The following is a 12128-nucleotide window of genomic DNA, read 5'->3' on the forward strand; positions in this document are numbered from 1 at the left end:
TTCTTCTTCTTCTACTGTTTAATGGTGGTTGGCAAACAGCGAATTGGCCCATTACCGCCAACAACTGGTGGAGTGTGGATCAAAATGACTATTACTATTTGCGTTGGGTCCCGCCGGGTCCCAATGCAGCCCTCTATGTCAGAGTACAAAAGTTACCCGGGCTATGGCCCCCCCGGTTCCGCGGTCTATGAGTACTAATACAAAATGTTAGCCCAGTCCTGTCTCAGATTCCTAACTACTTGACCTTGATGGAGAACATCAAGTCAAGGAATGATTTAAAGGACAATTCATAAATCATTCGTATATTCTTGTCTCGTCACACAGTGCAGACATTTCAAATATATCAACACATACGTCAATATTGTTTTTTATTTAGGCTAATACCAAAATTGTGATATTTGAGAGTTCAAGAAATGTGATAATAACAGCAGAAGCATTTCTTTTTTGTAATATGGTCTGACTTTCCTAGCCCGCAGCTCTCAGCCTCAAGCACTTTGTTTCCTTCTGAAGACAGAAATCTTTAGCTGTAGGCTTCATCACATCACATTACTCAGACAGGAGGTAAGGGTTTATTTGTTGGGGACTTTTTTCAGTGGTGTATTAATTCACATTTGCTGTTTTAGTGAGTAGCTGTGGGAGCAGGATGGTGAATGTGGGACTGCGTCAAAATCAACTACAGTATGTGCACTCACAGTAATAAAGGAACATGTTACCCAGTGTAAAGGCTGATTTATAGCTGTACATAGGCTTTGTTGTGCTTAGTGGGTCTGCATTGCTCTGTAATTTCACCTCCACAAAAACACAAGTTGGTGGTGGGGCTTCTTTGCTACTGTGTTGAATCTGTCAAGGGCAATAAAGTTTGATTTATTCAAATTTAACACAAAATACTTGATTCACTGTTGGTTTTGGTGTTCTCATGAGATTTGATGACAAAAATAAAATCATTAAATAAGGAAAAAAATCAGGGCGTGGGGCCACATTGTTTCAATAATGCAAGGGAATCTTAATGCTACAGCCTACATTGACATTTTGGACAACTGTGTGCCTCCAACAGTTTGTGTCTGTCCTTTTCAGTTTCATCATAACCATGTCCCTGTGCACAAAACCAGCTCCGTAGAGAAATGTATTTCCTAGTTTGGTGTGGAAGAACTTGACTGGCCTGCGCAGAGCTCTGACCTCAACCCTATCCTACACCTTTGGGATGAATGGGAAGACTAACTGTGAGTCAGACCTGATCACCATCACATGTTTGAGTGGCTGCACACATTTGGCTATGTAGTGTGCATAAAAATGCAGCCTTTCATTCTGCACTGAATGAAACAGAGACTCATGGCTGCATGGAAGGTAGAAAAACACACTCAAACATCTGAAACACGACAGCATACTTTGGAAAATGGTCAGCAGTAATGTTAAGTACATGTGATTTGTAATGTAAATGGGCAAGAGTGAGTAAAGACACTATCTGACTGTAAATACTGTACACTGCATAGGTAAACATATACTGACCTCTGGGACACCACTCTCTCTCCTTGATGAAATCCTGGTGACATGGGGTATGACTTAACTGTACACTTACTCCCTTCAGAGTTAATTAGGATGACACCACTAGACTCACATGGAACAACTCCAGCCTCAACAAACAAAACCAACAGACCTGCACTGGTAGTGGTGGTTGCAGGCTGTAATATTCATTGTATCCAGCAATGGGATCATTTTGGAGAGACAAAATAGTGTTCTAGTGATTTTTGTGTTTTTAGACCCCAGCAGAGATGAGGCTGAAACTATGAGAATTTAGTGCTGTGGATGATGAATCACCACGGTTTTTCCTCCAGGGAGCATGATCTCAGGAGATGTCATGGCATTAGGTCATGGAACAACTTGTATGGGCTATAAATGGTGCTGTAAGAAGTTGGCATGTGCAAACTGGATTTTCTGTGGGATGTTTTTTGAGCTCTTGCAACAATAGTATTTTTCCTTTATTATTCCTCCTTCACTTTTGACCTATTTCCATGGGCATGGTATGGCACATTTTAGATGTGCTGTGGCCAACCTTTGGTCATATGTAGTAAGACTTTGGCCTCGAAACAGTCACGGTCATGTTGGTATATCAAACAAGATACGGATATGACCATGATTATTTTGCTGACCTCGATAATGCCCTTTGTGTTTACATAAGAACGCCACCAACATTTTAGCCAACATGATGCTAGAATGAACAGCATGGTTTGCCCACAGTTCTCCCTTCTTTTTCTTTCTACTCCTGCCTACTTGCGCGAGTCTGAAGGAAAACAAAGCAAACAATTTAAAGATGACACAGCAGCAGCACTTTTGGAGTAGAAGAGGCAAAGTCCTGATAGTCATTGGCTTGCAAACCCCTGGCAGTGAGCCAAAAAGTCCGTCATTTGTAGTTTTACACTTCAATAACTTCATCCTACAGTCTGTAATGCCAACAACAAACCACCCAGCTACCAGTCCATCCATCCTGGGAAGCTGACTGCAGCACACTGGCCAGATGTGCTAAGCTTGACTGTTCGTCTCAAGAGGCATCGCTTGATATTGATTTTGTTGGCCAACTTTTGCATTAAGTAATTTTGGTCTTTTCCTATACAGGTACTATAATTTTATATATACCTTTTTGTATCTACAGTATGAACAGGTATTAATTACATTTTCAAAAATAGATTGAATATTTCTTTCATGTTCCAATTCCAGTGTCTGAATATTTTAAAGAATTAAAGTTCATTGCTCTTTGAAAGGATCTACTTGCATTATTATTATTATGCTATTATATTATCATTATATCAATGGCATAAAATGGTCTCAAAATGACAATAACATTGTTTATCGTTAAGATTTCTGTGACAATATATCATCCAACAAAAGTAGTTATCGTGACAAGCCAACAGTCCTAATGAAGGGGATCAGGTATCGGCCATGATTTGAACAATACACAACAAATACAGTGTCTTTGTACATGTTCATGTTTGTTGAATGAGACAAAGGCTGCTTTTTGACAGATAGCTGTATGTTTGAAGCAACAATAACAATAATAATTAATAAATAAATTATTTGCTGTATTGCAATATTTATCATTCAAAGCGTGATCCCACATTCATTCAGAGATTTTAGGGCTAAGCTCCTGATCTCTACTGACCTAGAAGCACCCTTCTTTTTTGATATTGGTATAGGGAGCGAAGCTATTGTAAGTGGTGCTGTTGTTTGAAAATAAAAAGACAATATGGACATACAGTAACCAGTGCTACCAGTGGATCACCTTTAATTATTGCATAGCACAGTCACAAAATCTACAGTGAGCCGTTAGATGAAGAGCTGCAGACAACAGGCTCTACCCCCAACATGTCAGCAAAGTACCCAACAACTTCTACCATGCCATGTGATGTCCTAAAAAAAGAAAAAAAATGCCCTTTGCATATTACAGTATCTAATTACAGCTGCTCACCACACAGTTAGCATAATGGGAAAAAACAGACAACCAGCATGTCTCCCCACATCATGAACACTTCATATAGCTGCTCTAAAAAAGTACAACTAGGCTTTTTCAACATTGTGTGAGAGACTACATGTCTCATGATGCTGGTGGAAAGATTTGGAGTTTGGGGGGAAAAAAAACACTGTACTCTTTTAGTGCACTGACGACACAATAACATTGCTACTGAATTCATGATAGAGCATTTTATTTGTGACATTTCCTACATATGAATTTATTATGAAGCAGTTAGAGATGGACAGAGGAGCACAGATGAGGTCGTATGTTAAGAAACAGGGGAGCAGCTGGACCCAACATCCCCATCATCAACAATACACACACACACACACACACACACACACACGCATCACTCTGGCTCACAGTGGTGCTTACACATATAACATATGGCTCACTGCACCACAGCAGGCCTGGAGGGGCTTCCCCAGAGTACACACACACACACACACACACACACACTCGGCTTGTCACCTGCTGGCACAGTAAAGTGCTTACTCACCCAACCACAAGATCAGAGCTGAATTATTAACAATCTTATTATTTCACTGGTCCTCCTCCGCGCACGCGCACACACACACACACACACACACACACACACACACACACAGCCTACTGTTTATTCTGTCAGCATTTTTTCCTCCTTTTGTCATCCATGCTGTCTGTTCCTTCTCTACCTCTTCTGTCTCTCAGCTCTTAATATTCCTCTCTGCTTTTCCTTCTCATCCAGTGGAACTGTTCAGCAGGTTGTTTCAGTGTGATGTGAAGTATGAAGACACAAATTCATTAAAAATGCTGCTATGGGAATGTAACAGGAGGACAATTCATTTTGTCGTTTTCCATGGTAAGTTAGGATTTCTTTAATCGTCCATCTCTTTATCTTTCTAACCACCACTGATAATAAAGTAATAATTTCCCCAGATGGCTTCGTCGTTATATTTTCAAGTTTCAGTTATGCCAACTGCATTGGTGAATAAATGACTATTCAGTAACATGCTCAAGATGGCGATGGCATGTGAGCAAATAGCAACTAAAGAAGAGCACCAACTGATTGTCTTGTGATTCTTCCTCTGCACTGTCAGATATTAGAGATTAAGCAGTAGAATTATAGAGGAATAACTACACTGTAAACTCCAATCCATCCATGACACAAAATTTTGATGTATAGTCTACACAAATGCCCCGGAATGTCAAAATGACATAAAAACCCATCCCTTGTGAGCTTGACAATTTTTTTTATGTTAAATCAACAATTTTTGAGTTAATGTTGACTTAATTTGACTAAAATTTATAAAGCTTTTTTTGCCGAATAAGTTTAAGGCGGATAAGAGTTTCCCAGCATGCTGTGAGACAATGTGTTTAAGGCCATAAGCCGAGGAAAAATGTGTCTAAATGTGTTCTAAATCGTTCATATTACCCATTACGCAGAAACTGATGTTTATGATGAGTTAGTGACCTCCCACCTGTGTGGATCCAACACAAAGTTGTGCTGACGTGAATTAAAGAGCACTTCCTGGTTCAGAGTTTATCTCTCTGCCTTATTGAGTAAATGAGAAACTCAAGCTTGCCACAAGGTAAATGATGAATGTGAATGTGTACTCAATACTTTTATGTTTATATGACATAGAATTAAATGCTCAAACAACAACAGTTACGTTAAACTGACATAAAATTCCTGTCAAACAAGGGTCATGTGACACATTTATTTTGTGTCTGGTGTACTTAACGTTTTTATGGTACTATATTGTACTAAACTAAAAGTTTTTCCAAAAAAAAAAAAAAGTTGAGTGAGTGAATTGGGGTTTACAGTGTAAGAGGTTCACAGGAGACTAAGCAGGGGTAAAGGGCCGTCCACACCAAGAACTATAACTATAAATATACAGTTTTAAAAATCGTTCTAAACTCAAGTGGAAGGCAGCATCCACACTACAACTATAACGACAACGATAGCGGTGGACGATATCGTTCGGATCACTTTCAGAGCGATTTGATGAACGATAGAAACACTGACAGCCAATCAAAATCCATCTGAAATGACAGGTCGAGACGTTCATCGCGTCACTACGTCACTCAGACTCATATAACATGGCGGATGATGTAGAAGAGTGGCTAATCACAGAGGTACAAAAAAATCCACCCCTCTATGATAAGAGTGAGCGACTTTATAAAGATGCGACCAAGAAGAGGGACATCTGGGACGCAATCGGGCGCACCCTTGGCATAAGTGGTGAGTGTTTTTGTTCACGGAGATGAGACGTTTATGAATAGCCAATGCTAGCTGTTATGCTAACTAGCATTACCTCACGTAGCTAAACATGAATGACAACAACTGTCTCGCCTCCTTATGATTATTATCACCACCGTTCACGGACCAAAATTAGCACCATTTAACGTTACCAGCTGAATGCTGGTGAAATATGCAAGTGGCTGGTAGATTTGCTGCACTCATCCCTCCCCTGCCGACCGCACCGAGCAGTGTGTGTTTGGCATAACCTAGCAACACAACGATATCGTTCATTGGTGTGGATGCTGCCATTGTTATCGTTATAGTTAACGTTACAGTTATCTTTCTTGGTGTGGACGGCCCTTAAGTGTTCCTTGTGCTCACGATGGTCATAAATTGAGGCTTCAATGGCAATATATTGTCAGCTTTTGAGAAAAACAGGAAGAGAAAATCTTATATGTTAAATCATTAAACCTCTCAACTCGCTTACCGCTGTGATACCGTTTCCTCTCACACACCAGGTGCCAAATATTACATGCACAAGTGTCATTCCATAACAGCTCTGTCACATCTGAATAAAGATGTCAGGAACATTGAGGTGACAAAAAGCCATTAGTTTCACAGCTCGACAAAGTAATGTTATGTTTTCCTGAAAATGGCTATACTGTAGTTCTGGACAGCAGGTTAATCACCTTTCTATATCACTGCATGTAGTGTAAAATGTAAACTGTGTAACGTAAAGCTTTCTAACTTTATTTATGTATTTTTTGTACTTTTTTCTGCATACCTAGTTTTTTAAGTTTTTAAATACTGAAATCTTTAATTTGACTCTTTACCCTTGACTGCTGTAACACTGGAATTTCTCAATTGTGGGATCAAAGGTGTATCTTATCTTATCTTTACTTATCAAACTGAACTCCTTGAATCTCTCCGATGAGCCAAAGAGTGAAAATTGACCAGTAACTCTACACTGAGACTCAGAATTTAAAAAAAAAGAAGTTGAAAAAAGTTGGACCTCAGGTAAAGGACCACACCTTCACAACAACTCTGTGATACGCCACTGCAGATGATACTGGCTGGCTGATATCCAATATCTGCAAACCTTATCACACAACACAAAGAACAACCTTGAGTTTTTGATTTGACAAAAAACAGACACGCATATACCAGAAAACAGTGACAATAGTAGGAAGTGTGTGTATGTGTTTGTGTGTGTGTGTGTGTGTGTGTGTGTGTGTGCATGATACAAAAACATCCACAACTCAGGAACAATAACACTAAATGTCCTATTCTCTGCTTCAAGATTTTTCATTTTTTAACTAAAAGCTTCCTTTCTTGGTGCCTTGCTTTCACCCTCTCCTCCTGTCTACACAGAACATAAAATATTCATGGAAATGTCTCTCTACAGAATCAATTCCTTCTGTTCTTACCTTGCCCAGTGGCTTGTTGCTGCTCTCCCAGTTCCTCTTTTCCAGGGAGGGGGGCACCTGGTACACATCCTGTCCAGCTGCTGTTCCCCCGGCTGGGGCTGCTCCCTGGCCTGGTACCGGACCTACAGAGGGGGGTACCTGGTAGATGTCCTGCCCAGGAAGCTGATACTGTCTCTGGGTTAAAGCTGGGGCCTTGCTGGGGGGTCCTGGAGGAAGTCCGCTCGGGCCAGAGGGGACCTGGTACAGACTTTGTGGACTTGGCTTGGGGCCATGAGAGGGGGGCATCATGTAGACAGAGTCTGGGTTGGTCTGTGCGGGGCTTGGGGTGGAGAAGGCTGGATGCATAGATGTGTACTGGGCTGAGGGGAGAGGCTTATTGGGAAAGCCAGAGGAGGAAGCAGCAATGGCAGCAGACGATGGAGCAGGAGCTGGTTTGGCGTAGGCGCTTAGAGGGGGGAGAGGTCGCTGGGCTTGGGAGGAGGGACAGGAAGCAGCTGGCTCTGGTGTAGAAGGCGTGGCCTGTTGCTGCTGCTTGCTGTCGTACATGCCAACCAAGATCTTGAGACGGTTGCCAGGGACGATGCCTTGGCGACCGTGAAGGGAGCAGAGCCACCAGCCATCCAAACCCTGTGTGTCACGCTCCAACACTGTCATGATGTCACCCTTACGGAAGGACAGTTCGTCTGGAGACTCTGCCACATTGTCATACAACGCCTTGGCCAACACGTTCTGTAGGAGAACAGACAGACATATGTAAGAAACATACTGTGCAAACTCAAATTGTTCCATGTTCCCATGTACTGTTACATGTAGCTTTAATAAAGCAAGGCAACAGAAAAAACATGTCATCCACAAGACCGGCTTGTAAGATGGGTCCAAAGTTCCCAATAGCCTATATTCCCAGCATGGGACCCTGGGAACATAGGAATGACCTCATTAGGTTAATGTAGGGTCATGTGCACTGTATCCTTATTTTATCTGTTTGTTCGTAGCTGTGCTGGTAGATCATACTGACACTTCCAGAACTTGAAATCAGCAAATACATTTAAATTTGTGAACATGGCAGACAGCCCCAACAGGTGATTTAACAGTGACAAGTTAATAAAAGCAAAAGCCATAAATCAAATGGTTTTCTCAATGTGTGAAAACTGCTTTAGGTAAGTGAAAAAATCATCTCTGCCAAGTGCAGTGGATGGATGATTACCCAACCAAGGCTTCCCCCAGACCACATTAGGCTTTTCTGTCTCCCATAACTTGTAAAGATGGCAGTCATACTTATCCAAGCTGAAATCCAAGCACCAATAGGTCTCTTGACAAAACTGTGGCTACCACACAAAAGCCCATGATTCTTTTTTTTTTTTTTTTTACAGTTTATTAATTAAACATTAATTAACTCTCCTGACTGGCACCAAGAAGCGGGACCATATTACACCTGTTCTGATGTCCTTACACTGGCTTCCTGTACATTTTAGAATACATTTAAAAATTCTGTTGTTTGTTTTTAAAATCTTACATGGATTGGCCCCTCAGTATCTGGCGGAGCTGTTAAAAACTCACAATCCAGTCAGAGCCCTTAGGTCTTCAGGTGATCTGCTGCTTGAAGTGCCCAGATCAAGGCTTAAAACTAAAGGCGACCGAGCATTTTCAGTGGCTGCTCCCAAGCTCTGGAATAGCTTGCCATTGCATGTTAGACATGCAGAATCCCTGGGAAGATTTAAATCATCGTTAAAAACTCACCTTTTCTCGTTAGTTTTTGAAACCGTTGTGAGCCAGACTTGACTCTGTGCAATATACGTATGCTCTGTCTCAGTTTTGTTTTTGTTTTTTATGTGTAATTGATGTTGTTGTCTGTTTTTTTGTTTTTTTTTGTATTTTGTATCTGTTTTTACATTTTGGTATTTATCATTCTATTTATGTGGTATTGTAATTTTCACAGTGTTCTTGTAAAGCACTTTGGTGACTTCTGTCTTTTTAAATGTGCTATAGAAATAAATGTGACCTTGACCTAAACAGGACATGTTTGGGATAGTTTAGAAACTATGTTTCAACTGTAGAATATCCTCTGTACATATCTTGGTCACAATCTTGTTTATACTATCGGTTAAGATACCTCTATTGAGTATCTTTGATAAAGACATCAATAGTCTCACATTAGTAGGACCGAAGTACAGAACAAAATCATTGTACTGCATCATTTTGTACAGCAGATGATGCAAAAAGTCCAAATCATGCCATAAAATATGTTGTTTTTCATTGCCTTTTCTAATCTGCCACCCGGTAAAGTCTGGGTAGGTTTAGGCACAAAACCTCCTTGCTTAGTGTTTGAGAAACATTGTGGTTATGGTTAAAAGAAATCAGCAGTGACTGTTGGAGAAAATGGGATGTGAACTGTGGTCTCTTATGTCATAGTCACATGCTTTGCTGTATCAAAAGCAAGATTTAAAAACATATTTTTCCAAAATCTTCCTGGAGCTGCCTCCCCACCATCAACAACTAGCTATGAGTAGCACCTCTACTTTCTCTGTGCAATGCATTATGGGTCACTGGTGTCCATCAACAGCACGCTCAAGGATGAAGAACATTAAGTATACATCCTCATTTTTTTCAAGATACTTAGAATGTACTGTGGTATGGCATTGTAACCCAGTAGCTCTGATAAATGCTCTTGTGTTGAGCCATGGAGGACATGTCTGTCCTTACACATGAGAAAAACTGAAAAATCCAGCCACAGCTGTGCACATCATTAGGGTGGCAGCTACAATCATATTCTGATTCATTTTCATAAACGACATGCTTTTACATGTGTAAGCATGCAGCCAAAGAGAGGGCAAAGTACAAGGACACCGAACTGCTAATGTTGTTTGATTGTAGATAAAGTCTGCTGTGGACAAACCAACATAAAACCATAAAAAGATTTAATAGTTCTAATAAATATGAGTCCATTTCATATTCAAAAGCCATCTGATCTGTAGTTTTCAACATTTAGTGAACAGAATGGGGATCATTTTGCATTGCATTGCATACCATATCATAATTTATTGCCCACACAGCAAAAGGAAACTCTCTCTCACGCACGCACGCTCGCAAGCAAGCAAGCAAGCAAGCAAGCAAGCAAGCAAGCAAGCAAGCACAAAGGTCAAAAAGTTTCAAATTCCACATGTTGAGAATAGTAAAGTGTAAGAATAGAAGCCAAAAATACAGTTATTTGGCAGTTTCAATTAAAAAAAAAAAATCAACACACAAATGCACACACACACACACACACACACACACACACACACACACACACGCACCTACTTAAGCACAAAGCACTGGCCATCTAAATGAGGCCATGTAATTGGCTTCAAGATTTGTAGTCAGACTTTTCTTTCACTGCACTGAAGGCCTGTTCATGGCCTGAGAGTGGGCTGTGAACGAGACAGAGACACTCGACCCTGATATACTCCTTTCATCCAATTCATTCATTAGCCGTGTTTTAACAGCACAGAAAATTTCCTTTTAAAGAAAAAAACCAAACATACCACACACTTAACAATTACGTGATATTAAACTACTTTGTAATCAAAAGTCCGATTTCTTTTCTAGGTACTTTCCTCAGTCTGACTGACTTTCCTCCAGTCAAAGTGTACTGCCCCTTGTTCCATCACTTGCATGTTGGTGCAGAATCATGTCTGTGTACAGTTTGACACTAGGACGCTTGGACCCAAACTGGCCTAGGTGCTCTGCACATATTCCACAGTTTCCACCCCAGGCTTTGATCCGGAAGTCGAATAGCATTAAATGGGTAACAGAAGAAGAAGCCGGTAACAACATGAAGAGATCTACCTCCAGAGCCATGCATTTTTGGATGGACAGAATGTACAGAGCTGTAAAGTTGCCACCATGGTACCAGTTTGCCACTCTATAACGGTAGCTTGCTCGTTTCATCACTGTTTGGTCTGTGACATGGTGGGTCAACCGGAGAAAGGGCCAATACTAACAAGCTGAGAGATGGCATATTGCCACCCATGGTAGCAGAGTCGGACATACTTTGGTCAATAAACTGACTCCTCTCCTTGGGACAAGGACAGGAGTCCAATGAAATTGTCTAGTCAAGCTATAACTGTAGCTTGACTGTGTAAGTAAACATACTGTTTAAATCACTGTTTAACATACCAGCAAAACTTTGTGACATAGCAACTAGTTTGGAGCCACTGGTGGTCTAGATGTCAAAATTTAAAAACCTTCAATGTATGTAAATTGAGAATGGCCTTTTCATGGAAGCAGGAGACATCCAGCAGTCCAGCATGAACAATAGAATGGACAATATTTGCATATTAACAGAATCTGGATCTTTCATTGAGAAAGAAAGTGGATGTAAGTTTCAGAATTTCTAATGAGGTTTTTTTTTTGTCATTTTTTAAACACATCAGACACAAATAATTATTATCAAATGCTGAGTATTATACGTCTTCAAACTGGAGGGGATCTTCTGACCAGCAGCCATATGATCACATGTCCCTCTTGGACACAATGCATGCTGGATGTGTGGACATATCTATAGAAGATTACTAGAGATGAGTCAGACATGAAAAATATTCTCTCCCACATGTTTTACAAGTCAAAAGGTGTGATGTGGATGAGAACTAGACTAGCACTGTTGTACTTCTAGATCTGTAGATGTCCTATACAAGTATCAAGGTATGTATGGTGAATATGGCTGCCTTTATACTACCATGTCTTGATGCCCAATTCCGATTTGTTGCCGATTTCCTGACTGCTGTTTACATGTTCTATTCACCTTATTTTTCACGGAGACACAGAGGCAAAACAGAACGCAGCCAGCTTCCGGTTTTTTGTGTGACACTTCCGGTCCAGCACTCTTGACCACGGTACTCCCACGGTATTTGCTACAGTGACATTACTGCACGCATGGAAATGTTTACATTACTGAAAGCAATTTTAAGGACTAACTTTAAATATTTGAAGTTAA

At 40.6% G+C, this 12128-nt stretch overlaps 1 protein-coding gene across 3 annotated transcripts in view; it reads right to left on the reverse strand.

Annotated features, from left to right (window-relative positions):
* bcar1 (BCAR1 scaffold protein, Cas family member) overlaps positions 1–12128 on the reverse strand; it is a 124034-nt gene that overhangs the window by 32303 nt on the left and 79603 nt on the right. For all 3 annotated transcript variants that reach the window (XM_050072215.1, XM_050072214.1, XM_050072216.1), the window contains exon 2: positions 7157–7885. In XM_050072215.1, the coding sequence (XP_049928172.1) occupies positions 7157–7885 (729 nt within the window). The remainder of the gene's footprint in view (positions 1–7156; positions 7886–12128) is intronic.

The sequence above is a fragment of the Epinephelus moara genome, chromosome 20 (genome assembly GCF_006386435.1).
Source record: "Epinephelus moara isolate mb chromosome 20, YSFRI_EMoa_1.0, whole genome shotgun sequence".
In the NCBI taxonomy this organism is placed as follows: domain Eukaryota; kingdom Metazoa; phylum Chordata; class Actinopteri; order Perciformes; family Serranidae; genus Epinephelus; species Epinephelus moara.